Here is a 12,140-nt window from a genome sequence, read left to right as displayed (position 1 = left end):
TTGGCTCGCGACCCACTGACCGGACGACATTGTCTATCACGATTCTTCGACGCCTCGAATAATGCGCCGCATGTGTTCGTTGTCTGGAAACAGAAAATGGTTTTCGATAATGAGTCGCCAGCAGTATTGCAATAGTTGCAACCCACACTCAATTCATTCCACTTTGGTCCTCCATCATCCCGGCTCCAGAGTCCACCTACATCCATCAAACCCAACAAAGTCCCCTCAAAGCCACCCCTTCATACCAGCACAAGCCACCTCTAACCCAGTTTCCAAAACCCTCCTGCTTAAACATCACCACGAACAATGACATAACCCGCTTCCTCCCTCGCCATCGCGCGTAGTCACGCCTGCGGAAGCGCCGGATCGCAGCCCATGCGCCCAATAGGCGAGTTTTCTCCGAACATCCTCACCTTTTCCGTGGGCTAGTCATCTTCGCGATCGACTTACCTCAGCACCGGTTCCTCTGCCGGACCGTTCCTTGATCGTGCCAAAGTGAGCGGATTTAACCTCGTCTTTTCCTGGAAGGGTAGGGAGGAAGAGTCCGGGTCTGCCGTGGGTGCCGGCGTATGCGGTAGTCACCAGGGAATAAACGAGGCGGAAGGGTCATGACGGTATGATGGTTGATGTCATCGTTGGAGAGTGGGATGATAAATGGCGGTAGGCCCCGGGGTGTTTCGTCAGGTTGCCAGAACGCGTGAGAGTTTGATTTTGAGGAGCATTGATTTTTCTACGGACTTCCGCTGGACTGAATCGGTTGAGAGACTTGGGAGGGTTTATATCGAAGGACAGCACTCTTAATATCGCCAATCCGTCAGACGTATTCGTTGGAATTATCACACCGCGGAGCTTGAAAGCTGTTATCGTCGTCCTGTACACACTGTATAACAATTCACCACATCACAATCACACTGTACGTACCTCCCTCCACCCCAACCGTCTACCAAACCCACAACCAACTAACCCCCTCCCCAGACTCAACTTCTCTCCCATATACCCGCAACCACTACAACATAACCACCTTCCAACCATGGCCATCAACACCATCATCCCCCTCCTCCACCTCCTCACCCTCACCCTCCCATCAACCAAAACCATATCCATCCAATCCCCCCTGCAATTCTACACATCCCTCACAACCTTCCCCCGCCTCCCCGCCAACCCCACCCCGCTCGACCGCCTACGCTACACATGCCACAGAGCGTACTTCCAATACCTCGTCACCGGCCCCGGATACGTTCTCGAGACCCCGGAGCGCCTTGTCATGGACGCTGTGGTGCTGACGTTGCTGGCAGCGGTAATGTGGTGTGCTGCTCTGTTTGGAGCTATGGTGTGGGGTGTTGTGGGCAGGGGGTTGCTGTCGAGCTCCGCCGTGGCTCTAACGCCTGTGGCGATGGGAGGTTGTGCGAATTTGACGGACGCGGGGGTGGTAGGTGTGGGAGAGGGTTTGGGGGTCGTGGCGAATTTGAGTGTGAGTGTTAGGACGGCGGCGGCGGTGTTGAGTATGTAAGAGGGATCAGGGGATCAGCGATAGGGGAGAGAAGAGGAGAGGAGAGGGAGGACGAGAAGGAGATGTTGATTTATATACCCATGTACCGCGAGTGAGCGAGCGAGCGAAGGCAGTGAAGGCAGCGAAGGGCCTGATATGGAGGGTTTGACCTCGAAGTCTTTTAATGATATACGGAAACTATTAATATACCACATTTCACACATTTCACGCACTTCTTGTCACCGGCAATAGCAGCAGTATTCGTTTATCAATTAAACTTCGTCGCGAGATGGTACGTAATCCAATTTTAGACAGGTGATGCTCTTCAGACATCACGCGTAGAGGGAAAGACACCAGGTAGAGCATAGCTAAATTGACCAATGCAGTCGAGAGAAGATGAAGGCATCATCCACCGTACCTCCAGAGGCCCATCGACAATAGCTAATATCTTATCCTATCCTATTTTATACATGAATACATGCATTTTGAACATTTCTCATAGTTGACAAAGGAACGTTTGGTTATTGACTAAAGGTCAGTCGTGAGATAGTAGTCCGTTTTTGGACATCGGAAGAGGAAATCCTCCGATAAGATGGAGAAACAGCCTTATGATCGCCAACGCCAGCCAACGCCATGCGATCCGTCCCGCACGCACGCCACGCGATGCGCCACATCGACTTCACCGTTCTTTCATCCCCAAACAAAATTTCTTGCTGTTTCTTGAAAACATATAATCACAAGCATGGCGATGTCATGCTTGAAGGAGAGAAAGAGTTCGTCCGGGTGCGGTTCTAGACGGCTTAACCCCTCCAGCTCGCCTAAACTTTGAACCGCGTCTACCGTACGTAAAACGCAGTGCAGGTCTGTCTAATCGGTATGTACATATATTAACTGCTTATCCTAGTCCTTTGCGCTCGGCAAACTTCTAATTTTGATTCTCCACCTTCCTCCTCGTTATCATTTGTGCTAAGTATCTCTCTAGAACTACACAGTACTAGGTAGCCCCGGCCGTTTACCAAGCCCTTGGAAGAAACAAGCTTTCTGTTTTTAATATGGGAGAAATATGTACCTGCTCGTCAGGGAAGAGAACGCTCGTATTGCTCCATCGCCCAAGGCTTTTGCAACATTCGCCAATGGTTATCCCAATTCCGACCGGCTCTGACCTTCTGGATTTGTGATCGTTGCGGGAGAAGAGCAGGAGAAGGGAGCGATTGCGACATCGTGGGTTTGCCCTGCGTTTTCTCACCACCACACTTTGGACGGATTATGGATATCACACACATACTACGAACAATACATACACACATACGAGTCTTGGCCAGCCCAGACGCAGACATATACAAGCCCACCACGCACCCCTGCCCTAGATCTCACGCGCTCTTAACAACACTCGCCATTGTCCAATGGAGAGCTCGAAGCAATCTAAACACCTACCGGATATAGATACACATACCATGTTATCGAACATTGGCATCCATTTGAGCGGGGACCCTGGGTGCGAGATTGGATTTCGATAGCGGCTGCGGGGGCGTTGTCGAGAAACCCATGTAGGAAGGAGGAAGCTCGCCCACGATAGGTACCTGGCTGGGCTCCTGGGATAGCTCCCCGCGACGAAATCTACTATCGACGAGGCAGACTCCCGTGGCGATGGTGGTAGAACTGCTCCACACGATATAAACCCCCCATCCACCCCTCTCAATCCCCTCCCCTTCTCCCCCTACCTACCCTTTCCCCCATCTCCAACAATGAAACCCACGCTCTCCCTCCTCGGCGCCGTCGCCTTCCTCCCGCTCGCCCTCGTGGCAGCGAAGGAGATCCCCAAGGACCCGGAGCGCGCGAAGCGCTACGACTCAGGCGAGGTGCACGACGAGCTGATGGCGGCGAAGCAAGCAGTGTGGGACAGGCAGGAGAGACTCGGCGTCATGAATAGCCTCGCGGGGCCGTACTACCCGGAGTTGCACTTTGCGCAGTGTAAGGATGGAAAGGCGGTGCCGTTTAGGGATGAGCCGAATAACTTTTATAGGTGTAATAACGTGAGTGGATTTCTGGGGAGGGGGTTGTAGAGAGTGAGAAAGGAAAGTTAATGTGAGAGTAGATCAATCTTCATCATTTCTTGTCGCATACGGATCTGGGGAGTGAGGTCGGGTTGGGGTCGTCGTCTTGGGGGTGGGTTGCTCCTGACGGCAGGGAGTTTGCGATCATTGCGCAGGCTGATGGAGCGGCATTCGCGGAGGTGAATTCGTATGAAAGCGTTTGGATGGGGAATTGGATTGCTGAAATTTGAACATAGATTACCACTGCTGGAAAGCTCCGATATCTAGGTCGTCTCCCCCAGACTCAGGGCGTTGAGGCGAACCGCTGGAGAGAAATCAGGACGTACAAGAACTTCATCGTCATCGGCAGCGAGACAGTGAACCACCACATCCAGATCTTCGATCTAAGAAAGGTAATGATTCCCCTGAATCCATCTAATGCATGTTTCTAACCCGACAATCAGCTCCTCGACATCGACTACCGCAACGGCCCAGTCACCTTCCACCCGAAAGACAGCCTGACAAGCTTCTACGGCAACCTGCCCGATGGCCGCGCCCACAACGTCCTCACCAACGAAGCCACCGGCTTCGCCTACATCGTCGGCGCGCGGCCCCGCAACTCCACCTGCCGCAGTGGCCTCATCTTCGTGGACCTCAAGGACCCCACGAACCCTACGTCGCCCGGGTGTGCCGCCAATGACGGCTACGTCCACGACGCCCAGTGCCTAATCTACAACGGCCCGCACACCAAGTACGTCGGCAAGGAGATCTGCTACGGCTACAACGAAGACTCCCTCACCATCTGTACGCCCCCTCCCCCTCCTCCTTCCCTCTCCCTAACTAACACCCCCCAACAGACGACGTGACCGACAAAAAATGGCCCGAAGTCATCTCCATCACCTCCTACGAAGGCGCCTCGTACACGCACCAAGGCTGGGTCCTCGACCCCGCCTGGCAAACCCACCTGCTCCTCGACGACGAGCTCGACGAGCGCGAGAAGCGCGGCCCAGCCGCCGACGGAAAACCCGTAACCTACATCTGGGACATCTCGAACCTCGAGCGGCCGCGCCAGACCGGCTACTACAAGGCGCCCCGCGTCTCCGTCGACCACAACCAGTACGTGTGGGGCAACTACACGTATCAGAGCAACTACGGCGCCGGGCTCAGCGTGTTGGATGTCGGTAGCATTGTTGCGGATCCGACGGGTAGGGGCGTGAAGGAGGTGGCGTGGTTTGATGTGTATCCCGAGGATGATAATGAGGTTGGGGGTGGCAAGGCGGAGTTTGTGGGGACATGGTCGAGTTACGCGGGGTTCCCGAGTGGGTTTATTCTGATTAATACGATTGAGAGGGGGGCTTGGGTTGTTAGGATTCAGAAGGAACTGCCATAGAGGAGGTCGCAAGGAAGCTGAATAGTTGAGTAATAATGAGAAATGTGTTGTGATACTACCTCGTGAAATTTGGATAGCAGTGCAAAGAGATTCCCGCGCCTCATTGATATTTACGTCAAACTCATGCGTAGTACTCATGGTCGTTTGCTTCTCCAATTCCCCAACCCATACCTGGAGCATGACTAGAATTGACAACGTACCTAATTTACTCCCGCCGCGAAAAGTACAAGGAAGGAGATATGTGCCTATGTCTGTTGGTGGGTAAGGGAACATCCAGCGTTATCTTAGCAATTAGGTCGTCACTATAAATTTCAGGAGTTGTTGTTTAGTGTACAGCACGTTAAGCGTTTTAAGAGAAACCTTTACTCCTTCGTCGTAAGAAGTGCACGTATCTATCGAGTAAAATATCATCCTAAATCAGCTATAATCATATTTTGCACTTAAAATAACCACTTAAAAGTAGAACAATAACTGAACGATACAAAACCAACTACAAAATATCTCTCCACATCCCTTCGCAATTTTAAAGAAGACAAGAACTACGAGACGCATAAAATGATCATCTGATACCAATATAGAAACACCCCATCCCTCCTCCCCTAGGCAAAGAGAAAACAGAAATTCCTTCTAGAACAAGTGCCCCCGCATCTCGCGCCAAACACCCGGGTTGATAGACTGTAGTGTACAATCTATGATCCTCGCCATACATGCATGCTTGCATGTGGTTGTCTGCGGCCCACCCTGGCTGAACGTGGGGAGTGGAGAATCGAGAACGGGTTTGGCCACGGTGTTCTTTGTGAACGATTGAACTGGAGAGGTTAACTTGAGGAAGAATTGAGGTGGATGTGAAGGGTGATTTTGTAGGTGGGAGAGATGTACTTAGTGTGGAGGGTACGTTAGACTCCACACTACACGTTAGAACAATCTACCCAGAAAAATGAAGTAGAAAGAAGGAAAAAAGGAATTGTCACAAGCGATGCAACTCCCGCAATTTGCATCTTATTCTATCATTCCAATTACTGTTTTTTTCTTAGCGACAATCATTTGAAGTACTTAAAGGCCAAGTAGACATTTCCCTCTATTCGGGTTGGACAATGGAAGGGTTCCGGCTAATCTAATAAACAACCTACACTGTACTTTATATATATTCCTTATATTTCCCACCACAGGGCGACTCTGCCTTTCCATGTTCAAACCCCAATGGATGTTCTTTTGCCTTATATATTTCTGTATAAATTGCCTTTCCAATGTCGTCCCGGTATTTCCCCCATCCCTCTACACTTTACCATGCCATGCCATGCCACGCCACGCCCTGCCATGAGGATTGGGATGGGATGGATATATAGTTTTTCATCTAGTCCGTATATGGTTGTTTTGATGGTTGGGGGCGTGGTTGGTCGTGTTTCGCGTCGTGACGCTGGGTTCATATAGGGGATTGTTGTTTTGCTTTTTGGGTTGGATGATGAATGGTTCTGCTGTGGCGATCTACTATATGCCGTGGAAGGTTCATGGAAGGATGGGTTGGTTCGTTGATAAGGATATGACCTCCCTTCTCTCTCTCTTTCTTTCGTTGGTGGATTGAGAAGAAGAGCATATATGTATAAGTACCTCACCTTCATCACCTTACCGTATCACCTCTCTCCCATTCACCATCCAACAGCCAAACCTCCCATCTTCATAAAACCTACCTAAAAATGCATCTCACCATCCCCCTCCTCACCCTCCTCCTCCCAACGCTAACTCTCTCCCTCCCAACATCCTCATCCTCCCTCGCACTCCTCACGACCCTCCGCACCGCCACCCTCCAAGCAGACGAATGCAAGCTCCCGCGCCCGGGGTTAAGCTGCGCCGAAGTCCCGACAAAAGACATCATAGTAACATACGGCGGCACCGCGACGGACGAGCAGAAGGCGGTCGTGAAGGCGGCGGTGGAGGGCAGCGGCGGGACTATGATTAGGGATTGGGCGGGGTTCGGGTGAGTACTTTGTATTCAGTTGTGGAGGACGAGATGGGAATGGCGGATTGTGTGAGAAGCTCGTCGGAAGCGTTGCTGACTGGTATGATTTCTAGATTCACGGCATTCGTCCCAGAGCCTGTAGCTAAGCTTGTTGAGCATCATGGCGAGTCGTTTGGGTTGAAGGTGTGGGAGAATGCATGCATGGAGATTCCGTGGTGTGGTGAGGCGCCGTGCTAGATGGGACTAGACTTCATTGTTACGAGTGCATTGGGGGTTCGGGGGTTGGGGTAGGAGACATGAGGAGAGGGAGGTTGAGGTTGTAGATGCGGATCGCGGGAGGGATATTAGGATGGGCAGCATTGCGTTGTGAATAGCCGGTGATGGGTTAGTTGTGTATATACCGATATGTTTCTGTTACGGCGTTCGGTTTCGATTGGGAGAGGTGGAAGGGTTTCGGTGGTTAGTGGGAGCAAAAGCATTGATTTACTCGAACGTTCTGATACCCTCACGTCTGCCTGTATAGGATTTGATATCCAGCACCACTGTGCTGTCATCTCCAGTCGACCACAGCCAAAACCTTACCCATCAACTGATCATCATCACAATCTCCACCAAATCGTCATACGTTCCCACAACCTCGACCTCCATCGTCATCCGAAAACCCAAATATTAACAAAAAAGGAAACTTCACAAATCCCCATCGATTACTCTGCCCAGTTTCTGTGAACTCGAGGTCCACCTCTGCCAACTTCCATCTCAACTCCCCGGCGTGAACCAAAGCTTACAGCGTAATAGATCATCATCATCGACAGCCCTGCGTCATACCATCTTCAGAAAAGGCTTGGACCCTGAGATCAACAAGTCTCGCCACAGCACAACTTTCCGTTAAAGGAAACTTGTTCAATTGCCATCGATTGCTCTGCCCAGTTTTTCGTCTTGCTCTCCAGGAAAAAGATGGCAGAGGGAACTTTGGTTCCTGGATAGATCGACGCCACCCCCCACATCGTTGCAATCGCCGTCCAAGAATCGTTGCTTTCCAAGTACTGTTGGAAGGACACAGCCTGGAACCTCCCTAGATGCTAAGTCTCTGGGAGCATAGCGTCCACGCCTGCGTCAGTCGGTCGTCCAAAGTTGGCAGAGGGTCGCTCGTGCGTGTCTTGATCGAGTCCGCCAAGATTATTGGAGTTGCTGGATGGGGAAGAATGGGCTGTCGATCGGTCCGAACTGGGAGTTGGGGAAGAGACGGTTAAGTTGGATGGAGGTTAGAGTGATCGATGGGCGTGCGCGCGCGGGGCGGACCAGTCAGTTGCGGGATTGTGCTGATCATGATGATGTCGTGCCTGGCCTGGCATTTGCTCATCTTGTAATAAGGCGCGTTGTTCCATCTCCTTGTCTTCTATCCTCTTGTCTTTTGTCTCCCCGAGAACAATTTTCATAGACATACTGATCATGGCGATGGCGATGGCGACGGGGCTGGGTGTGACGTCATATCTCTACCAACCATTAGTGTAGTGAAGGTCGACACTACAGCAATTGCAAGTCTCATGTCAAGTCATTGAATTCGTACAGGTATCCCACAAGCATAATCCTCAAATACATAGTACCACTCGCAGTGGGTTCGACTCCTTTGCCATGCTCCTACTCAAACATATCCATCATGTGATGGGGATATGAACTTGGAAGTGCCTGCCCTGCCACATGTGACTGTGACAACCAGTCGACTTTCAACTATACCGTCTATCTCTCGAACTTTTGTGATGCTTCCTCCTTAATCTTTGATCAGCGCTTGCTCTCCATCTTTGTGTCGCATGGTGCCTTCGGACCTGGCCCCTATCATTTTGCATAAGGCTAATGCCAGAAGATGTCGTGCCGGTCACACACTTTCTTATGAGCCTTCCAATGCGCACGTTGGCATCGTTTGCTGCAGTAAACCCGCTCTCCACACCATCCGCAGCATAGCTCAAATGTCTGGGTCCCGCTCTGTTTGGCGCCGCATCCTCCGCAGTCGCCCGGATTAAGGCGCATGTCTCGTATCTCATTGATCACATGGTATCTCCAAGGATCCTCGATGCTCTTTTGCAGAATACCCAATGGTTTGACGATCTCAGACTCCTCATCTGCTGAAGATTGCTCATTCTCTTCCACTGCGGTGGTAGTTTCGATCAGTTCCTTTGATTCGAAGTCGAATGGCACGCCATTTTGGAAATCATGGGGCCCAAATAATGCCTTTTCGAACCTTTGCATCACCTCGGAGCAGAATTCGCCTTCGGTGTATAGCTCCTTCATCAACACCAGAGAGGGGTTCGGCAGCCGGAATCCATAGCTCATTGCACAGGCACCAAGAATCATGTATTCATGTACATTAAATTCTTCTTGCTGCGTGTCGCTGAGAATGTGTCTCTCCATCGTACGCGCAATGATGTCAAACAATTCCCTGAGTTCCACAAGAATAACATCAGTGTGAGTACACCACGGGCGATAGAGAGAGAGATGAAGTTTCCAAAGATCTTCACCCAAGATGATCTCTTCCATGTCAAGCTCGAGCTCCATCATGTTAAACAAATCCTCGATGCGGCTTAAGGCATCGAAATCCGCATCCGTTCGGAAGAGAACTGCGATCCCATCAGACAAATAGATCGCAGGCACTTGAGAAGTTTCAGCCTCGCTTACCACTTTTGTAATGCCGACGAACCATGGTCGCTGTTTAGGATCTCAATCAAGTTCAGAGTTACTGGGTGGAGGGTGCGTCCAGGAGTGAGGCGAGGAGAGAAGTGTGTTTGTAATCCGAGGGTTTGTATTCTCCCAGTAAAGGTAGGTCAGTCGTATGAAAGTGAACTTCTCCAGGAGAAACGAGAAGATGGCGAAGAAGGTGAAGAAGTGAGGAAGTGAAGGGAAAAGGTTGTTGTGTTGCGAAGGGACCCGCTTAGACTCAGGTTGCTGTTCGTTGTGGAAGGTACGCGTCGACACGCGCCGTCATGTGATATCGAATTCACTGCAGGCGCAGACTTACTAACATCGTAGAAACGCCTTCTTAGTAAGCAAGGTCAGGTATAATTGACTCGGGACAAGACAAATATGGGCTCATTAAGTACAGAGATGGACGGGTATACAAGAGATATCTCATATTGAGGGCAGTGTTTTCTCGTCAATGAGTTCAGTCTATCTAATCTTTCGTACAGAATTGATTATTCCTCCTCTCTCAGCTTCATGGTATGGACTTCAATGAAAAGACATCTCAAGTGCCCTTCTTGCCGTGAAGTATCTCTTCTCCTCTACTTACAAGCCCTCAGCCTCAAAGTAGACGAAGAGAAGAGAAGAGAAGGCCACTTGATCAGCGGTCCTTCAACTCCACGATCGGTCCATCCCAGAAAAGATCCTTACTCAACTCTTCCGGGAACCCCTTCGCACAAGGAAGTACATCCTTCCCCGGCGGCTTCATAGCAGCCGTATACCCCTCGATGCCCTGCTTGAACGCTCCCTCACGCATCGGCATACCCATCATCGGCCCTCCCCTTCCCTTCTTCTTCCCACCTCTGCGTCCTTCACCTCCTCCTCCGTGCATCATCATCATATGCTGGTGACCATTCTCCCGCTCTCTAGCTGCCCTGTTCGCCCGGTGCAATTGGCCGCCGTGGAGATCGCCCTTGAGCTCCTCCTTCTCGTCCTTGTCTTCGGTGGTGTATTGCAGTGCGTGCCAGCTGAACACGACGGCTTCGAGACCTTTGGGCGCTACGCCTTTGGCGACGTGGATAGGGCGGTTGGCGAAGAACGCAGAGTCGCGGTCGCCGATGGCGGCAGTGTCGTGGTCGAAGCGGGTGTTGCCCAGGTCGTGAAGGGCGCCCATACCGGCAATGTCATCATCTTGAGAGTAGGCCATGGTGGGGTTTGTGGTATCCTTGATGGAAAAGATAGTGGAGGATATGGGTCTTGCGGCTGTAGGTGTAGTGAAGTCAAAGAGTGGGAGATTGAGTGATTGCTGCTTTTGGATTGATTTTCCGCTGAGAGGTTCGTGTGCCGCAGCGCTTGAAGTTCAATTTAAAGTGCGTCCGACCAACTTGAAGCCTTTACTGAAAGAAACTCCCAGTGTGTGTGAGATTCTGTTCCTTCTGGTGTTGATTGAAGGCAGTGTTCTAAGGACGGCGCCCGCATAGTGAGGTGAATGCTCGATCCCGTGACACGCAAACTTGATCAGCGACTATCAATCTATCTTCACAAACTCTCTCCCTTTAGAATCTATTCCAGCCCGTCAATCCATTAAATCTCCCTCATATTCGCAATTGATGTCCCTACTCGGCCCTCACGAGTGATCACCTGCTCGCAGGATTCCGCCGCTGCGGCTTCCCTGTCGTATTCGACTGTGCCGCATGCGCCTACGCCGCACCCAATATAACTACACATCACACCTCCTTAAAAGCTCAGCGTCTATCGTAACCTTACAGCTTCTTTCGCTATCCGCTTTCTGTAGACACAAACCTTTCTGTTCACATACTACTCACGACGCACTAGCCCTCCGTCGAACATCGTTCGCGTTCGTGACGAAATCCGCCAGTGGCGCAGGCGCGCGCATCCAGTCCACATAGCAACCATCCGATGCCTTTCTCGCTCTATGAGATCCACGATACTTATTGGGAGAACTAGAGTATCGAGCTACATTTTCACGACGCGAAGACCTCTGTGGGTAATCTGTACGGGCATTGCAGATATGCGCGGCTTCGAGGATCAGACCGCAAAGACCAGTTGCATCAGAAGAGTCGGAACAAGGAACAAGGAATAACGGGGTGACATGATGGAAACTACCAGCAGACCCAACGAAGCATCCATTGTAAAGTCGATAAGAGCGTTCGAGCAATGAGGAATCGAGATCTCCATCAAGGAGATTGTGGAGGGTAGGGGGGACAGGCTATACTTCAAGGGCAAATCAATACATGGGAGACTGCCAATGCAAGAAAAACCAAGAATATGCAACCGCATTAAACCGACGTTGAAGGAACTGACGGTTTGCGTTCGAATTTAACAGGGTTCGCTGTCATCAAGCGGAGAGATAATTTCGCCGAGCTACTGAGACGGCAAACAGTGCTAATAGGCAGCATGCATCGAGAAATGGTGCTACCAGCGAACGAAGTGTATCTGTTGCTGGATGAAGGATTCGCCAATACCAAAGACCGTCCGACATTACATTCAGCTTTCATCTTAAATCACCCTGGGGATTTTACCAACCCCAACCCCAGGCTAGCTCACGATACAACAGAACCTGGAGCGCATAGCATGTAA

General features: G+C 51.0%; 5 protein-coding genes across 5 annotated transcripts; 3 read left to right on the top strand and 2 right to left on the bottom strand.

The window, feature by feature from the left end:
- Positions 1-1,030: 1,030 nt before the first annotated feature.
- Positions 1,031-1,510, top strand: BU24DRAFT_410068 (uncharacterized protein; the record flags this gene model as incomplete). The annotated part of the gene is made up of 1 exon (XM_033525962.1): positions 1,031-1,510. The coding sequence occupies one exon, from the start codon at positions 1,031-1,033 to the stop codon at positions 1,508-1,510; it is 480 nt and encodes a 159-aa protein (XP_033382653.1).
- A 1,724-nt stretch (positions 1,511-3,234) lies between these two features.
- On the top strand, positions 3,235-4,912 carry BU24DRAFT_463111 (uncharacterized protein; the record flags this gene model as incomplete). Its single annotated transcript, XM_033532082.1, has 5 exons — positions 3,235-3,522; positions 3,585-3,722; positions 3,780-3,935; positions 3,987-4,326; positions 4,380-4,912. 5 exons carry the CDS (start codon positions 3,235-3,237, stop codon positions 4,910-4,912), a joined length of 1,455 nt encoding a protein of 484 aa, XP_033382652.1.
- Positions 4,913-6,606: 1,694 nt separating this feature from the next.
- BU24DRAFT_481741 (uncharacterized protein) lies at positions 6,607-7,149 on the top strand (the record flags this gene model as incomplete). The annotated part of the gene is made up of 2 exons (XM_033533197.1): positions 6,607-6,887; positions 6,983-7,149. The coding sequence occupies 2 exons, from the start codon at positions 6,607-6,609 to the stop codon at positions 7,104-7,106; spliced, it is 405 nt and encodes a 134-aa protein (XP_033382651.1). The 3' UTR covers positions 7,107-7,149.
- A 1,568-nt stretch (positions 7,150-8,717) lies between these two features.
- On the bottom strand, positions 8,718-9,564 carry BU24DRAFT_492971 (uncharacterized protein; the record flags this gene model as incomplete). The annotated part of the gene is made up of 2 exons (XM_033533931.1): positions 8,718-9,481; positions 9,540-9,564. The coding sequence occupies 2 exons, from the start codon at positions 9,562-9,564 to the stop codon at positions 8,718-8,720; spliced, it is 789 nt and encodes a 262-aa protein (XP_033382650.1).
- A 496-nt stretch (positions 9,565-10,060) lies between these two features.
- BU24DRAFT_492970 (uncharacterized protein) lies at positions 10,061-11,106 on the bottom strand. Its single transcript, XM_033533930.1, has one exon. The coding sequence runs from the start codon at positions 10,744-10,746 to the stop codon at positions 10,201-10,203; it is 546 nt and encodes a 181-aa protein (XP_033382649.1). The 5' UTR covers positions 10,747-11,106; the 3' UTR covers positions 10,061-10,200.
- Positions 11,107-12,140: the final 1,034 nt, after the last annotated feature.

This window comes from Aaosphaeria arxii (assembly GCF_010015735.1).
Source record: "Aaosphaeria arxii CBS 175.79 unplaced genomic scaffold BU24scaffold_5, whole genome shotgun sequence".
In the NCBI taxonomy this organism is placed as follows: domain Eukaryota; kingdom Fungi; phylum Ascomycota; class Dothideomycetes; order Pleosporales; genus Aaosphaeria; species Aaosphaeria arxii.
The sequence above is the reverse complement of the archived record's forward strand: the minus strand, read 5'-3'. Positions and strand labels throughout refer to the sequence as shown.

Coding starts and splice junctions, on each gene's coding strand:
- BU24DRAFT_492970 (XM_033533930.1), bottom strand. CDS start 10,746: ATGGCCTACTCTCAAGATGATGACATTGCCGGTATGGGCGCCCTTCAC.